The 18,857-nt window shown below is 36.4% G+C and overlaps 1 protein-coding gene across 3 annotated transcripts in view; it reads left to right on the plus strand.

The window, feature by feature from the left end:
• GTDC1 (glycosyltransferase-like domain containing 1) overlaps window positions 1–18,857 on the plus strand; it is a 397,543-nt gene that overhangs the window by 91,577 nt on the left and 287,109 nt on the right. For all 3 annotated transcript variants that reach the window (XM_006834564.1, XM_006834565.1, XM_006834566.1), the window contains exon 2: window positions 18,030–18,197. In XM_006834564.1, coding sequence (XP_006834627.1) covers window positions 18,030–18,197 — 168 coding nt within the window. The remainder of the gene's footprint in view (window positions 1–18,029; window positions 18,198–18,857) is intronic.

An 18,857-nucleotide genomic window follows, 5' to 3' on the forward strand; every position in this document is an offset into this window, starting at 1 on the left:
GGTTGGTGACAATAATATAATTTTGTCTTACAGTCCTATCTTATTATATACACAAGAAACAAAAGTGGCTTCAAACCAACTTAATTTTACCTATTGAAAATATGAGCAACTATTTTAGCTCTAATTTTTTTCCCTTTATAGGCTAAAAGAATTTATATTGAAAGCAATATTTCAGGTACTTTTTATTTGTATTCGTGTTGAAATGTAGTTGAATGAAAGTACCTTCTAACCCAAAACTAAATTTTTATGGAAAAGTATATTTAATGATTCTGTAAAGTTATCTTACCTGTTCTTATCTTTGATTAATCTTTAGCTAGTAATATCTTTCTGTTTGTATTTTATGTTCTCCTTTTTAAAAGTATGAAGCTTTTTATCATATCCTTATTGTATTTCTACCAATCACCCAATCTTTTACCACTTTAATGTCATCAACCATTGACTCTTTAGTAGTTTTTCAAATGCCAGAAAATAAATAGCAAAAACCCCACCCTATATTAATGTAATTTTATGGCTAAGATTTCACATTCACGCAAGTCCAGAAATTCAAAGTTATAGTTCCCAGAAGAATTCTAATTCAGTCACATTGCATAAACTGATATTAAGGTTGAAATGCATCATCATTACAGTAATGCAAAATACTCGTGTATGCATGAAGACACAGTTATGGTTGCTGAGGGAACTATAATTTTGGATTTTCTGACTTTTTTTTGCACATGGAATTTCAACCATAATGTTAAGTTAATGCAGCCTTTTTCCATTGACTCTGATGTAATATATTTGTTGCTGTTTTTATCTTCAATTTCAGTTTTCTTTGGCTCCATTTTTTTCCTGTATATCTATAAACCTGGACTTATAGAAGTCTGATGTCCCTATAAAAAGAACTACTGAAGGAATATTTCTATACAAAATAGTTTTTAGCCTCATCTGTACTCAAATTCTGTCTTGCCTTTCTCTCTCACACACATACACAGCCTCACACACTTAAGCTACATTCTGGCACATTATAGAAGCAGGTAGAATATCCACTACCTGCTGTTGAAAGTGTTGACGATACTGAATTATTTATTCTATCTTCTACACTATCCAAAATCATTTTGGGTACTTTGACACATTTTGGTCTCTTCCATATGGATACTTCATGGTGGCAGAGTTGCCAGATGCTCAGGTTTTGTGACAGTCTTGCTTTTTCAAGGACTGTTGGAATATTCTTGGGAGAATCTTGCCTTGTTACTGATTCTCATAAAGTGGTAAAATACTAACATTTCTTTGAAAGTGTTCCTTAAGACAAGGAATTATTTTTTTAAAAATTACTAGAATGTCCCATCTAGTATTTAACATTGATATCTTAATAACAGAGTAGTTCATCATGAAATTCATTTTTAATATATCAGTGTCACTTTTAAAAATGAGTAATAGCATTCTATTTGAACTTGGGGACTTAAAGTTATTTGAAATATCAACTGTTGATTCTTGTATCACTTTAGCCACTTATTGCTGCCTCATTTGTTACAATGCATGAGTGCAGAAGAGAATGTCAAATCTTTCTATTGTGGTTAGGTGTTACTGAGTCGGTTCTAACTCTTAGCAACACTATGTACAATAGAACAAAGACATGGCCTGGCCTTGCACTTGTCCTCAATCAGCTCTATGCTTGAGCTCGTTATTGCAGCCATTTTGTCAGTCCAGCTTCTTGAGGGCATCCTTCTTTTTTGTTGACCTTCTATATTACCAAGAGTGATATCCTTATCTAAGGATTGGTTCAAAGTATATGAGACAGTCTTGCTATCCTTACTTCTAAGGACCATTCTAGCTGCAATTCTTCCAAGAGATTTAGTATTCTCCTGGCAGTTCCTGGTTGTTGTTTTTAAGTGCCATTGATTCGGTTTTGACTCAGAGCCATCCTGTATAGAGTTTCGGAGTCTGTAAATCTTGGCAGGTGCAAAAGCCTGATCTTTCTCCCACAGAGCAACTGGTGGACTTGAACTACTAACTTTGTGGTTAGCAGTCCAGTGCTTATCCTACAGTGTCAGGGCTCTTTGGACAGTCCATGATTATTTATTATATTCATTACCAGCACTATAATTAAAAGGAATCGACCTTTATTGGTCTTCCTTATCCATTGTCCCATATGTTGTTATTTGTTGTTAAGTGTTGTCAAGTCAGTTCCAAATCATTGTGACCCTGTATAGGATTTCTGAGGAACAGCTGGTAAGTTTGAACTGATGACCAGTGGTTTGCGGTCCATTGCTTATCCTATAGAACCACAACAGGAGCCCGCATGCATATCAGGCAGCTGAAAATACCAAGGCAGGTCAGATGCTTTGTAGTCTTCAATAATGGCATCTTTGCTTTTTCACACTTTAAGTCAAAATTTTGCAGCAGATTTTCCCAATGCAGTACATCATTTGGTTTCCTGACTGTTGCTTCTGTGGGCACTGATTGTGGAACCAAGTAAAATGAAATCTTTGACTTCAATCTTTTCCCATTTATCATGATGTTGCTAATTCGTCTAGTGTGAATTTTTGTTTTCTTTATATTGAATTGAATCCATTTTGAAGGCTGGCTATAGTCTTTGATCTTTCAAATCCTTTTTCAGCAAGTAAGATTGTGTCATTTGCATATCACAGATTGTTAATGAGTCTTCCTCCAATCCTTCATCTTCAGATAGTCCAACTTCTCAGATGATTTGCTCACAATTCACATTGAATAAGTATGGTGAAAGGATACAACCCTGCCACATACCTTTCCTGATTTTAAGCAATTTCAATATTACCTTGTTCTGTTTGAAAAACTACCTGTTGGTCTATGTACAGGTTTTGGATGAGCACAATTACATAATCTAGAATTTCCATTATTCACAATGTTATACATAATTTGTTATGATCCACCAGCTGAATACCTTTACGTAAGTCAATAAAATACAGGTAAACATCTTTGTGATATTTGCTATCAGGCAAGAACTATTCTCATCTCTGCAGTGATATCCCTTGTTCCATGTCTTCTTCTGAAGCTGGCTTGTATTTCTTACAGATTCCTCTTGATGTACCATTTTCCAATTATCTTCAGCAAAATGTTACTTGTGTGATATTCTTTATATTATTTGTTACTTTTCACTGTGCCACCTTTCTTTGGAACAGGCATGATATGAATCTCTCTCACTTGCTTGATCAGGTATCTGTCTTCCTACATTCCGTGTATAGATGAGTAAGCACTCCCAGTATTGCATCCATTTGTTGAAACATCTCAGTTGGTATTCTATTATTCTATCAATTTCTGGAACCTTGTTTTTCTCCAGTGTTTTCAGTGCATTTTGAACTCCTTCTTTAATATCATTGTTCTTGATCAGATGCTACCTCCTATAGTGATTGACCACCACTCATCTGTCAGTTTGCGTTACGTTGGTGGCTTGTGTGTTATTGCGATATTGGAAGATATGCCAGTGGTATTTTAAATGGCAGCAGGGCCACCAATAGTGGATAGTTTCAACGAAGCTTCTAGGCTAAGACTGACTTGAAAGAAGGAGGATGGTGAGCCACTGAAAACCTAATGAAGAGCAATAGAACATTGTCAGGTATAGTTGAGTCCCTCAAGTTGGAAGCCACACAAAATACAACTGGAAATGAGCTGCTTCCTTATAGTAGAGTTGAACTTTATGACGTGGATGGAGCAAAGTTTATGCGACTTTTATATGCTTTGTTGTTGTTGTTAAGTGCCGTCGAGTCGGTTCCGACCCTTAGCTAGTGAGGTACAAATCAAAATGAGAAGAAACAGCTGTAAACATCCATTAATAATTGAAACATGTAATATACTAAATATAAATATATGAAAATTGGAGGTCATCAGAAATAAAAAGGAATATATAAAGATTGATATCCTAAGCATTAGTGAAGTGAAATAGACTGGTGTTGGCCAATTTGAATCAGATAAATGGTTTTCTGTGCTGGGAACTAGCAAATTGAAGAAGATCTGTATTGAATTACAATGTTGTCTGTTATAGGATGTTCATATGCCTACAAGGAATATCAGTTAAAACCATGATTATTCAGATTTATACACTGATTACTAAAGCTTGTCTTTGTTGTCATGTGCCATCAAGTCAGTTTTGACTCATTGTGACCCTGTGTAGCATTTCCAGGAGTAACTGGTGGGTTTGAACTACCAACTTTTGGGTTACCAGTCCAGTGTTTATTCTACAGCACCATATCCGAGCTCACCACTAAAGCTAGCAATAATGAAATTGAAGGATTATGCCAACATTTTCAGTCTGAAATTAATGAAATATGCTATCAAGGTGTATCGATACTTACAGGTGATTAACATGTGAAAGTTGGAAACAAAAGAAAGGATCATAGTTGGAAAATATGGTCTTGGTGATAGAAATGATGGTGAAGATCACCATATAGAATTTTGTAAGTCTTATTCATTGCAAATATTTATTTTTCTAATAGCATAAAAGGTGCATGATTGTACACATGGGCCTCACCAGATGGAAACACAGGAATCAAATTAACCACATCTGTGAGACGAGATGGTGGAAAAGCTCAGTAACATCAACCAAAATGAGACCAGCACAGACTGTGGAACAGACCATCACTTGCTCATACAGAAGTTGAGGCTGAAGCTAAAGAAAATTTAAACAAATCTATGAACCCCAAACTATGATCTTGAATATATCACATATAAATTTAGTGGAAACAGATGCATTAGACTCTAATAACCCAAAATCAGAGGCATTCTGAGATGACATCAAGAGCATCATGCATGAAGAAAGCAAGAAGTCATTAAGAATACTGAAAAGAAAGACAGGAGCAAAATGCATATCAGAAGTGACTCTGAAATTGTTCTGGAGCATAGATGCTAAAGTAGCTGGCAGAAATGATGACATAAAAAAGCTGAACAGAAACTTTCAAAGTAAAGTATGATAATGAAATGTTCAAAGTCTTGGAGTTATAAAACTGAAAGCTAAGTACACTCTCAACATTTATCAAGCTGAAAGAACTGAAGAAAAATTCAAGCTTCAATTTGCAGTGTTGTACATATGGTGCTGTGGGAGAAAACACTGGAATGCAAGGTCAGTTTGAACCACAAGGTGAGTGGTTCAAACTTACCAGTCACTCCTTGGAAACCCTGTACAGGGTTGCTGTTAAGTCAGAACTAATTCAATAGCACTTAAGAACAACAAACAACAATGGGAAATTTTTGAAATATACAGGAAGCATCAAAAAAAGATGGAAAAAATCCTTAGTTGCTATACTAAGGATATACATACTTAGTCATTATACTAAGATATGGTTGGTGTTCAACCATTTCAAGAAGTAGCATATGACCAAGAACCAATGGTACTGAAGGAAGAAATCCAAGCTGCACTGAAGGCATTAGCAAAATCAAGCCTCCAGGAATTGATGGGAGTCAAATTGAAATGTTTACAACAAACTAGTGCAGCAATGGAGGTGCTCACTCATCTATGCCAAGAAATATGGACGACGGCTACGTGGCCAACCAATTAGAAGAGATTCATATTTATGATTATTCCAAAGAAAAGTTGCCTGATAGAATGTGAAAACCATCAAATACTACCATTACTATAACATGCAAGCAAAATTTCACTGAAGATAGCTCCAAAATGGTTACAGCAGTATATCGACAGGGAGCTGCCAGAAATTCAAGTTAAGTTTAGAAGAGGATATGGAGCAAGAGATATCATTGCTGATACCAGATAGACTTTGGCTAAAAGCAGACAATACCAGGAAGATGTTTACTTTTGCTTTATTGATACACAAATGCAAAGGAATTTGACTATGTGTATCATAACAAACTATGGATGACATTGCAAAGAATAGCTATTCTAGAATGCTTTATTGTGCTCATGAGGAACCTGTAGTTAGAATAGTGTATACAAGAAAATCTGAAACTCCTTTTGTGTGGGACTTGATGAGTTCGTATACAGGATGTTATGGCAGGCGACACCAGAGAAATGCATCTCTGAGTCATTTTGAGATATAAGTCTTTATTTTTTATACAATTTTGGAAATATTATTTATATAATTTTTGTCACTTTATACATTTTATTCTTAGTTTCTCTCTCTTGAGATTTGTTTATTTATTCATTTATTTTTAGGATAAGCACTGGACTGCTAACCACAAGGTCAGCAGTTGAAACTCACCAAATTAGAAACCCTATACAGTGTCACTAAGAATTAGACCTGACTTGATGGTGTTTAACAAAAACAACTGTCTCTATATATGTTGGTTGGTTATGTGCCATGGAGTAGGTGCTGACTCATAGATACTATCCTGTGTAGGGTTTCTGAGTTTGTAAATCTTTATGGGGGCCTCATCTTTCTTCCACAGAATGGCTAGAAGGTCAGACTGCTGACCTTGAGGTTAACAGTTCAACTCGTAACCACTATGATACCAGAGCTCCTTCTCTCTCCATATGTAATATATATATGTATATAGGAGTCCTGGTGTGGTGCTGTGGGCTAATGTGCCAAACTGCAAGGCTGTTTGAACTGCAAGATCGGTGTTCAAGCTTACCAGCTGCTCCTCTGAAACCCTATAGAGGTTCGCTATGCGTCAGAATCGACTCTATGGCAATTCACAACGACAACAACACACACACACACACACACACACACACACACACACACATATATATATATATATATATTGTTGTTGAGGGCCCTCGAGTCATCTCCGGCTTTACAGTCTGATGCATTAACCCACAGCGCCACACCAGGGCTCCATTATATATATATATTATATGTATACATACACACAGTACTTAAGAATAAAAAGAGGACCGTTATTTAGGTTATGCTCAAAAGGAAGCATACTAAAAATAATGATGTTATTGTGTATGAAATTTAGCCATGTGTAAGATACTTCATTATTAAATTACTCTGTCAAAATACTAAATTTTATCTTTTTTAAAAACTGGCTTTTTAATGTTCCCTTCTGTATGACATCAACTTAGAAGCATAATACTGGAATCCTCACATTGTTGGTTTGATGAGAACAAAACATAGAGTTAGCAAATCAATGTTTATCAGAATTCTCATTTTGAAGTGAAAGTATAAATGACCAAGATACATTTCTGGAACTCAGTGCTTCAAATTATTTCTATGTTGCACACCCTACTATATTGTGTAACATTTTGTGCTTTTCAAACATTTGTTGAGTGCCTACTGTGTACAGTACATTTTGCTGGCTTTGACTTTCATAATTAATTATATAGTGAAACCCTTATAATTACAGTGATGTGTGAAGTAGCAAAACATAGGGGGTAGTGTATAAATGATTTGTGGGGAGGTAGTTTTCCACGTTGTAAATTAAGCACCAAATTCAGGGAAGATTTCAAAGAACTGTCTTGGACTTGCCAAAACAAACACAGGAGGAATAAGCACAAGAATAATCTCTATGAGGAAAATAGCAACAAAATGTCACAAATCAAATGATAGAATGACTCAATAGAGCAAAGGATTCTGGGAAGCAAATTTTTAAAGAAACTCAGCACTGAAAAATTTAGATCTTATGACTGATTATAGAACAGTCAAATATTGAGGAGGTACTTTATTTTATCTGTGCTAATTTGAGCAGTCAATGGTACCCCGTAAAAACAGCAGTCACCATATTAGCATATTTGTTATTTGGATACATGATTTTCAGGAATAATTTACCTGATAAACCAGGTGGCAGATATTATTATTGTTGCTGTTTTTGTTTTGATTATATTATCTAGTCCTGTGTTATAATTTCCAGTCTAGTCTAAAAGCCTAAATGTCTAAAAACCACCCTCTGCTTGTGTATGGTTTCTCAGACATGTCCCTAAAGTGTGCTTTCTGTATCTACTATTGCTCAAGCAATTCTGATTGACTCGTCAGTCTCTCCTTAAGTGTTTATAATATTAGACAGTTCTAGAAGCAATAGATAGGTCTATGAGGACTTCTATCCATTACCTTGGGTTTTCAATCTTCCAACTTTACAGTATGTAGAAATGAACTTTAAGGACTCATAATTGGCATGACCTGGAGAGCAAAGAATAGTCCAGTATGAATGATATGCCGTTGTTAAGGAATAGTTTTCTATGATAGATTAATCATGAGGTGAATTATAAATATTTCACATACTAATTATATTAGTTTATGGAGATAAAACACCATATGAAGTGTTCCCAGCACACTCAGCAAGTTAGACGCTTTTTGCATGTTAATTGAATTGCCTCCTCAAGACTGGCGATTATGAATCCCTGAAGATGACAGAAATTATTATCATGATGTTGTACATTAGTGATCTTTGTATCAGGTTGACACCTACCTTTCTCTAGGAGTACCTTGTCCTTGGATCATCTCTCGAGTACTTCATATAAAATGATGAAGAAGAGAACAGTGCTTCATCTTTTATTAGGAACTCCATGAAAAAAAGTAATGAGCTCAATCAAGAATGACATCAAATAACAATACTGCCTAGAATTGTGTTGGATGCTAAAGTAAGAAGATAAATGCTTTCTTTTTAGTGCCTGAAATGTTCTGTCCACCCCAACCCCTTTTTAATGGTTGTTGTTTTTAAGTGCTGTTGAATCAGTTCCTACTCTCGGCAACCCTATATAGGGTTCCAAAGAGCAGCTGGTGCGTGTGAACTGCCGACTCTGTGTTTAACAGTCCAGTACTTAATCCCACAGTGCCCTACCAGGTCCCCCCTTTTTTTTATGGTTGTTGTTGTTAAGTGCCATTGAGTCAATTCCAACCCATAGCGACACAGTATAGGGTTTCCGAGGAGCAGCCGGTAAGCTAGAACCACTGACCTTGCAGTTCAAACAACTTTGCAGTCTGACGCATTACCCCACAGCGCCACACCAGGACTCCTTTTTTATGGTTGTAGTTATGTGCAGTGGAGTTGGTTTGACTCGTAGAAACCTTGTGTAGGATATCCAAGACTTTTAGTCTTTATGGAAGCAGAAAGCCTCATCTTTATCCTGCAGAACAGCTGGTAGTTTCAAACTGCTGACCGTAAGATTAGCAGCCCAAGTCATAACCACTACGCTACGAGAGCTCCTTAGTAGTAAATATATTGAACACTTTACTATATGCAGTGAACAAGTTTATTTTCTGAGTGTCATTGATGAAATGAATAATTAACTTTTTTACAGATTTTTATATATATGTATAAAACAACCCTAGGATTAGGATAGTGAATGAGAAAGATACATGGCTCATATATATATATATATATAGATTTTTATATATATGTATAAAACAACCCTAGGATTAGGATAGTGAATGAGAAAGATACATGGCTCAACTTAATGGAAATTAAAATCCAGAAAGTTAACTGCCATGTTAAGAAAACAACAGGATTCTGAAGAAAAAAGGAGACAAAACAGTAGAGCTAATTTATTTCTCCAAAGAATTAACCAGGGAACTTCAAAAGTTTGTGGAGGTCCCTGGAACCATCAAGGAGAAGGGGGAAGTGCGAGACCTTACCCAGAGATGCAGTGACACCAGAGATGGAGGCAGAGATGATGACATGGAGAGATCGAGCGGCTGGGGACTCTAGACCCAGAGAGGGAGAGGGACTGTGTGCTGATGACCTCTGTGTGTGTGTGTGTGTGTGTGTGTGTGTGTGTGTGTGTGTGGCTTGCAGAGTATTCCCTTTGGTTGGTTGATGATGCTTGCAGGGGATTGTAACCATGGCAATGAAACCATATAAGATAGGAAGAATGTAAAACTAATGTTCTCCGTGTAAACTATCACATAATTCACAATAAAACATTAAAAAATAAGTTTATGGAAAAATGGAATTGAAAGGTAATGTAATTTTTCCACAAACTTTTTTAAGCCCCTTTGGATATTTAATTGGAGAAAACAAAGAAACACATGAAATAATAGAGAAACATGCACTAAATGAGAACCCACATTTATACCAGCTGGTTTCGGGGACTAGACCTTTTGGTTTCATTAAGTATCCAAATGCATGAGCCCTGGATCTCTATTACTTTGCATTCCACAGAAATTCAACAATTAAAAGGAATGTTTCCTTATTTCCCTTTTATTCCAAAGCCTGATTTGTTTTATTCTCCTGTGTTAAGGAATAGTACCACCACCTATCTGATTATTATACAAGCCAGAAAGTTTCAAGTCACCCTTACCCTGTCTTTTCCAAAAACCCAACAGGTCATTTCGATTTCCTTCATTTTGCAGCTTTTTGTTCTTGAGCAGTAAGTATTCACAACTCAATAGCTGTTATTAAGTGCTGTCAAGTTGGAAAAGTTGTTAATATAATATTAAACCAATAGTGGATCACCTTGTTGCTTGTTGTTGTTGTTGTTAGGTGCTGTCATGTTGGTTCTGACTCACAGTGACCCTGTGCACAACAGAACGAAACACTGTCTGGTCCTGCACCCTCCTCACATTTGTTGTTACGCTTGAGCCCATTGCTGCTGCCACTGTGCCAATCCATCTTATTGCTAACTTAAATAAAATACAAAATTTTAATCTTGTATTAATTTACCGAATCTACTGAAAGACTACCTTTCCAGTTTTACCCAGTTACTTTTTTTTGCTAAACTTCAGCAAACCCTTTTCTCTCACTTATTGAACCAAAATTCCCATGACTCAGACGTCCCCTCCCATCTACAGTAGCTCCAAGACAGCCTGGATTTTCCCCTATTGTACTTCTCTTTATCTGAGCTGCCTTAGTACTTGTACCTCTGTCTCCCTTCACAATCAGCCTTGCATTGCTCTGTGGCATTTCTTTTGCTAGTCAGAGCTGTTACTTTTTTATTATTGTTGTTGTTGTTATTTAATGTTTTCTATATTTTGTCTCATTTCACCAATTAAACTGTCAGCTCTTTTCGAACAAGAATGTTTCTTAGATTGTCAAGTCAACGGATTTGATGACATTTATTGATGGTGGTTGTTGTATGCTGTGGAGTCAGTTCCCCCTTATAAAGACCCTGCATAGCATTTCCGAGGCTGTAAATCTTTACGTGAGTAGATGTTTAAAATAGGTATATCTGTAAATGTTCAGGAGTCCTGGTGTGGCACTATAGAATAAACGGTATATTGCTAACTGCAAAGTCGGTGGTTTCAACCCCCCAGTCGCTCCTTGGGAACCCTATATAGGGTCGCTGTTTATCACATCACCTCACATTACATCGTAAATGTTTTGAGTGGTTCATATTACTTTGAGTTTTATAATATTACTGATAATGGACTCTAGCGCTCAAGAAATGAACACACACACACACAAAATGTTTAAATGTAAGCAGTAAACATTTCAATTTATTTGTGGGTTTTGTTTCAATGGTAAGCCTACCATCACTTCTTGTTTCTTCCTTTCTTACACACATAGTTACTGAGTGTCTTTTATGAATTAGGCACTGTGCCAGGTACGAAGAAAAAAAAAAGTGGAAAAAAAAAAAGCAACAAAAAACCTGAAACCAAAGAAACAGTATATCTGTAATATAGCATTACTTACGGACTTGTTGGCAACAGGTGAAGTATCGATAAGGGCAGATTAGTGTCCTGATGACTGCCCTTGGGATAAATGTTTTAAAAAACAGTCCTGTGTTGGAGACAGTGCTCAGTGGCAAGTGCTACCTACTGACCTCGGTTCTCTGCTTCACCTGACAAGCTCTGACACAGTGCTCTGAAAGCAACATTGTGTGGTAGGAAAAAGTCATCCTGCCTGATTAATCATTGATACCACTCCATAGGACAGCTTTTGGGAGACTAGATACTCTTTATTTAATATTCTGGAAATTATCCATTACAAGAACCAAGCAAATGAAATGAATTCTTTTAGTTTAGATAAGACTTTCATCATGTATTTTTAATTGTTTTAGCAAATGGAAGCATTTTGTTATGCAGTGTTCTAGAAAGTATTAAAAAAAAACCAAACCAAAAAACCAAACCTATAGCCTGTAGTAGAAATGTTCCAATTAAGATGAAATAGCTGACAACTAAAGCAAATTGTGTTAAAATTTATTTTGCATGTCAGTGATTAATGAATGTTAGAGCTCAGTTCTCTTTCTATATACATTCTAAGAAATAGAAAGTTAATTTAAACCCAAAAGTTTGAAAGTGCTTGGAATAATTTTCATTTATGCATCTATGGGTTTTTGGACTTCTGTTCTATTGAAACCACTATCCAAGCACTTAGGGAATGATAACAGGATGAAAGCAATAATACTCTTATCTGTGTCTCTCTCCTTTCTCATATCCAGTTCCTCAGCAAACCCTGTCAGCTTGAACTAAATGCTGCTCATCACTGCTAGCACGTTCCTCTTCATCCAAGCCATCATCATCTCCTTTCTCGGATTCGTCTTCTCCCTTCTTCTACCCAAGATACACTACAGTCTGTTTCATGTGGCAGTCAGAGCAAAGTTTTCTGATATTAAAAAGTAAAGCAAGATTCTATGAAATAAAAAAGAAAAGTAATAGAAATAATAAGGAATTATTTGAAGAAAAATTTAAAACTTTGTAAATATATGAATATAAAACCATACTCTGGTGGAAGACATTACAACATATCATATGATGATCTCTGTTAAAAATCATATGTGTTTGCAGTAATTATTATGGTGGTGGTGGTGGTGTGCTGTGGAATTGGTTCCAACTCATAGCAACCCTGTGTAGGGTTTCTGAGGCTGTAAATCTTTATGGGAGCAGAATGCCTCATCTTTCTCCCGCGGAACTGCTGGTAGTTTCGAACTGCTGACCTTGAGATTGGCAACCCGACTTGTAACCACTATGGTACCAGAGCTCCTTAAACTACATTGTAGTCAGGGTTAAAAGCAAAAGATAAATTATGTAATAATGTATCTGTTTTGCAAAGTAAAAAGAGTATTATCAAGTACCCTCACTGTGCAGATATAATTATCTGCTGACTTTGTGGTTCAAAGCGAGCCTGTGGTGCTGTGCTTATTCTACAGCAAGGCCCCAGCGGTTATTATGTTGTATAGTACAAGTGGAGAACATTTCTTTCATCAGGGAAAATAAGGCTGGGCTGTCTTGATTGAGGATTCTGGAAAGTATAGGTATCAAGGAAGGCTTTGGTAATGAGGCTGAACAACATGAATCCAGATAAAGAATACTGAATGATGTGACCTTGCTGGAAGAATGGAATTTGCTCTTTTCTCAAAGACCTAACTGAAGTTGTACAAGAAATGATTTGAGTAAAATGTAACAAACTATTGTCTTTCTTAAATTGTGTACTATATTCCATTATGTGGTAAGCATTTTCAGAGGTGGGTGAGCATACTAAAAGTTATTCTGGGACAAGAGTTAAATGACCTAGTTTTTGCTTAAAGGAGGGTTGCTATGAGTTGAGTGGACGCGACACACTTAACAACAACAACTAGGTTGTATGTTATGATGGGTGGAATACTGAATACCTGACCTCTTTTCTCATGTCACTACCCTTCTATAGCATTGAAGATATAAAAATATTCAACTTTATAATAGTGATCACATTGCTCCAGTGTCTGGGTATAGTTCAGCATCCCTTGTACATATATTAAGAAATAGGATACAGGGAAAACCACTGATGTATTCAAACGGAGCCAGAAAAGTCTAATATCCCTAATCTTTAATTTCATTGTGTTAAATTGTTTTGGATTCTTTAGACCAAGGGTGGGCAACTTTTTTTCTGCCAATATTTATAACATCATTCGTGGACTATACAAAATTATTAATTTAAAAACTAGCCTGCTGTATTTGGAAAAACATTTCATGAACTCACTCCCAATGTGATGGCCTCACAGGAGTCCTGGTGTGGCTGTGCGGATTAATGCACTGGACTGCAAAGTTGCTTTGAACTACAAGGTTGGTGACTCAAGCTCACCAGCCACTCCTCGGAAACCCTAAACAGGGTCGCTGTGGGTCGGAACCAACTTGACAATAACAACAACGTGATAGCTGAAACTATGGTTCTCTTGGTAGGGCCAGACCAAATAATTTAGAGGGCCTTAATACGGCCTGAGGCTGTAAGGTCCCCCCCCCCCCCTTGCTTTAAGGAAGTGAGGCTCAAGTTGGAAACATGGGCACAGTCACTAATCCATGGAATGGTGTTAATGTGATTGTGTAAGCACTGAGCCGTTTTGGTTAGACAATTATACTAGCAGCTAACTTGTACTTTTGGTGAGATCGTAAGCTAATGATGTAGCCATTAATTTGAATTTAGCAGACATTTTAAATATAGGTTTCTCTTACAGAGACAAAAGTTGCAATTTAAAGCTCTTTGGTGGTCTAAAACCAGCATAATTCTGTAGTAGCATGGTAATAAGTACTAATCCAGCTTATACAGTGATTGTAGTATGTCATGTTTGTGAAAGATTGCCTAACTGCTTCTCTGGGTTTTATGTTAATTTAAAAATATTAAACCTAAAACCTTATAACATCTTCATGCTGAGATAAACCGTTCAATTTGACTTGTACTCACCAGCAGCTGTCAGGAATTATCCTGTTCCTAGTGGTTTTTGCTATCACCTTGTGGCCTCTCCTGCTAGAGACACACTGTGGGATGATAAAGCTCACCTTGTTAGGATTTATTGCTTAAATAATACCTGAGGCCAGATGGACACTGGTATCGTAGGGATTACGTTCTGATGGAGTGATGTCATTCAGTGGATTATTATAAACTTTCTTTTTAAAATTGATGGTAGGGAGCAAAGTAAAAAATGCCTATGACTTGGGCCTGCATTCCATTTGTGGGCACACGCACCACTTCTTTTGGGATGTTGTTGAGCTAAATGCTTGAGGAATGTTTCATTGCCTGATTTGGCAACCATTTTAGAAATGAAAATGCAAAGAAAAATGCCTTACATAACTTCTACAATTTAGAAGCAGTGAGGGCATATAAGGAGCCCAGGTGGTATCATGTGTTAAGTGTTGGACTAGTAATGTCAAGGGTGGCAACTCAAACCTACCACCAACTTCATAGAAACATGAAGATGTCTGCTCCCATAAAGATGTCAAATCTCAGAAACCCTAAGGAGCAGTTGTTCTCTGTCTTGTGGAGTTGCTGTAGGGTGCCTCTGAGCTAGAATTGATTCGATGGCAATGACCTTGACTAGGGCCTTTGGAGGGTTATTTGTTATTTCAAAATTCATTGTAAAAATACTGTGAAATTTTTTTCATGGTTTAGCAAACTGAAGGACGTAATGGTGTTGGCTTTGCCAAATAGTTGTTGTTGTTGTTGTTAAGTGCTGTCGAGTCGGTTCCGACCCATAGCGACCCTGTACAGGGTTTCCGAGGGTGTAAATCCTTACGGGAGTAGAAAGCCTCATCTTTCTCCCACGGAGCGGCTGGTAGTTTCGAACCACTGTCCTTAAGGTTCGCAGCCCGATTCGTAACCACTACGCTACCAGAGCTCCTTTTGCCAAATAGTTAATAATGTAAAAATCATTTCCCTTTCCCTTCTGAGTGGATTACCTATTTTACATGTTTGCTATTTTTTGTCTATGCAATATACATATGTAAATTATTATTAGAAATATTTTGGCCGAACCATTTAAGAATTTTTTGCAGGCGTCATGACACTCAATACTTGAATGAAATCATTTGGCATGCATCTTCTAAGAATAAGGGTATTTTCTGATACAACCATAATGTAATTATTATACGCAAGAATTTTAAGATTGGCAAAAGTTTACAGTCTTGTATTTAGCTCATAATCACATTTTCTCTGTTGCCCTAATAATTTCCTTCATAGCTGTATTTTTTTTTTTTTGTAAATCTGGTAGTCAGTCAAGTAGCACACATTACATTTGTTGCTATGTCTCTTTTATTTCCTTTTAATGTAGTTTATTTATTTATTTTTTTACAATACTGATATTTTTGAAGACTCAGCTCTTCAGCAGAACATTTTTCTGGTTGCTTCCTCGTGACAAAACTCTGCCCTGGCATTTTTGGCCAGAATGCTACATTGGTCATGTTGTATTGGTCTGAGAAATACATTACAATATTTTATTCTAATAAGTTTGATTATTGGTTAGGGTGGTGTCCACCAGTTCTGTTATAAAGGTGCCATTCAAAAATATTCATATGTAATATGTGACTGCAGTTAATGAATTTTTGCTGTGTAGAAACATTGAGTTTGCTCAGGTCTTAATGAGTAAGAATGTCAGTCTTTGCTTGCAGTAGTGTGTGGGGAGGAGGGATACATGGGAGAGAGGAAGTATTATTTAGTAACCAGATCCACAACTTGACATTCATTCTCTGTTAAGGAAAATATTGATTGAGATGAGTGCCTTGTTATTCTCCCTGACAACTATCAGATTTATATAAATGCAAATATTATCATTTTTCCGAATTTTCCGTTTAAGTTTTAGAAAGATTTACACTTGGTGATGAGTGGTAGTGAGGGGGCAGGGATATCTTTGGACAGAATAGCACATTATTTGGCCATAGGTTTTTTTTTTTTTTTTTCTGTTTAGTTGAGTGCGAAATAGGCGTCTTATAAAATAATTGTATTTCTTTGGTATGATATTTTTATTTTAAAGAGGTGTGTAACAATAATACAACCATGTGAGTTTAAAGAGACATCTTTGCCTTTTGTCTTATGTGCTTCCTCGTCTAGCACATGAAGAAGACTCTTGGATTTCCGTGTTTGATGTATACACTTACTATGTAATCATTCTTTGTATGTGAAAGGCTAGTGCTGCAGATCATATAAACACCTGAGGTTAACCATTTGGCTTGTCAGCAAGCAAGGATTTAGAGTCGTTTTAATCATGGTAATAGCAACGATGATATTTTGTATTTATTGAGTACAGAAAAAAGCATTGGCAATGTGAGCGGTCCACAACCATTTCATATCCATGGTGTAATGAAAACCTCTTCAGGCTTAGAAGACCAGGAGTTCCTGCTTTGCCACTTTCTACCAGTGTGATCTTAGAAAAAAACTCTTAACCTTCTTGAACCTCATTTTTTAGAATTGGGATTAAAGCCATAAGGGTCAAATGATGCCACATTATGTTATAAAGGTGGCATTCCATCAAAATCATGCCATCTAAATGTCCTCAGCTGCACAGGGACTGTAATTTGTACCTCCTTCGTGTCCATCTATGGTAGGTATCTCATGAGTGAAACGTTTACAGGTTGTCCCAGCCAGTTATTACTCCTTTCTGCTTGCTCCTCTAATGCTTTGTACCTGTCACTGTTGCAATGTCTTGTTAGACTGTCTTGTTCATCTTTTCAGGCCTCCCTGGCTTAAATCTGACACATAGTAGGCACTTAGTAAATACTTGTGGCTAGGGTGAGTAAATAGGCACTTAGTAAATACTTGTGGCTAGGGTGAGTAACTCTCCTTTATAAACATAGATAGGTGAGCTTTCAGTTTTCTTTTATCCCCCGAAACAGAGAATTTGCCTTTCATCATTGTTTAGACGAGTGCTTTATATAAGGGATTTTACAGATTTTACATCTGGTACCATCAGCAATCCAAGGATAGAGAAGAAAAGATAAAATAAAACAAATATTGCAGAATTCTTTTCAAAAAAGAAAAAAAGTGGGGAGAGGGCTGGGTGAGAAAACATGCCAAGAGAAAAAGACCACACTAGATAAGTCTATTGCATAAATCAAAAGGGTTTATGTCATAACATGAACATGTGCCATTCTTGTTCATATATTGAATTTCAGTAGTTGGTTGCATAAAGAAGGAAAGTGTAATGAAACTGGCAAGTAAAGTATTCCCCAGCCAGTCTTATCTTTGTTCCATTTGTCCTTCAGATACAGCTTTTCTTGCCGTTTTCAATAAAATCCATCCGGTTTATTTTTTTATTTTGCATTTCTCAGTAACTGAGCTGAGGAGACCAATGAGATTCTGGGCTTTTATAGTTCTTAGCAGCTGCTTTTTAAGAGATCAAAACTTAGAATGCTGCTCCATTGCATTAAGGCTTAACTATTGATGTGTCCCTGTAGGGGATATGTTTTTCTTGGGCTGGGATGAGGGAGAGTGGAGAAGGGCAAAGGATGACCTCTTCAAGCATGCTCAGTACAGTAAGCCCTAATTTCCTTGTTTCCTAGGATCCTCTTTACAAGCTCAGTGCTTAACCTGACTGAACTGGCTGCCCTTCGGCCTGACCTTGGGAAATTGAAAAAGATTCTCTACTTCCACGAGAACCAATTGGTGTACCCTGTCAAGAAATGTCAGGAGAGAGATTTCCAATATGGATACAACCAGATTCTTTCATGGTAGGTATAGATTTCATCATTATATTTGGTCCATTGCCACCATTTTTTCTTTATAGATGGTTAGCTTTTATGTTTGGAGACCTACCGTGCACCTATTTTTAAACACAACACTTTTAAGGTAGGTGAGAATATATAAACATTTATTTCCATGATAATGTGATAATAAATACTACCACATCAGGTTCTTTTAAAAAATACTTATAGGTTACCATTTAATTATATGTTGAAATAATTATCCAATTTTGTATTTTGCACAACATTCAGAAGATAATCAAAGGCCTGCAGGGTCTTTCACCCTTGACTTCAGGATCTGTTGTTAAGGCTTACATATAGAAAAGAGCAGTTAGTCAACACTGATTTACCTACGATGTTCACTGTATTCAACTAAAATCACAATAGTAAATTACAGAAGAATTAAAAAAAAATTTATTAAAGGCATAACAAAAAAGGGTTTTTGGTCATTAAAAATATTTGTTGTTGTTTGTATACAAGAGAAAACTATGGAAAAACCTCTATAGGTTACTGTCATTGTTATTTTTCCCTCATTGAGTCTTTTGAAATTGTACAGCTTTAACATACCAAGACATTTCAAAAACAAGTGTCCTTCTTCATTGTTACTGCAACAAAGTGTATTTTCTGAAGCTTAGTTAATGAAAATAG

The sequence above is a fragment of the Chrysochloris asiatica genome, unplaced genomic scaffold (assembly GCF_000296735.1).
Source record: "Chrysochloris asiatica unplaced genomic scaffold, ChrAsi1.0 scaffold00012, whole genome shotgun sequence".
Classification (NCBI taxonomy): Eukaryota; Metazoa; Chordata; class Mammalia; order Afrosoricida; family Chrysochloridae; genus Chrysochloris; species Chrysochloris asiatica.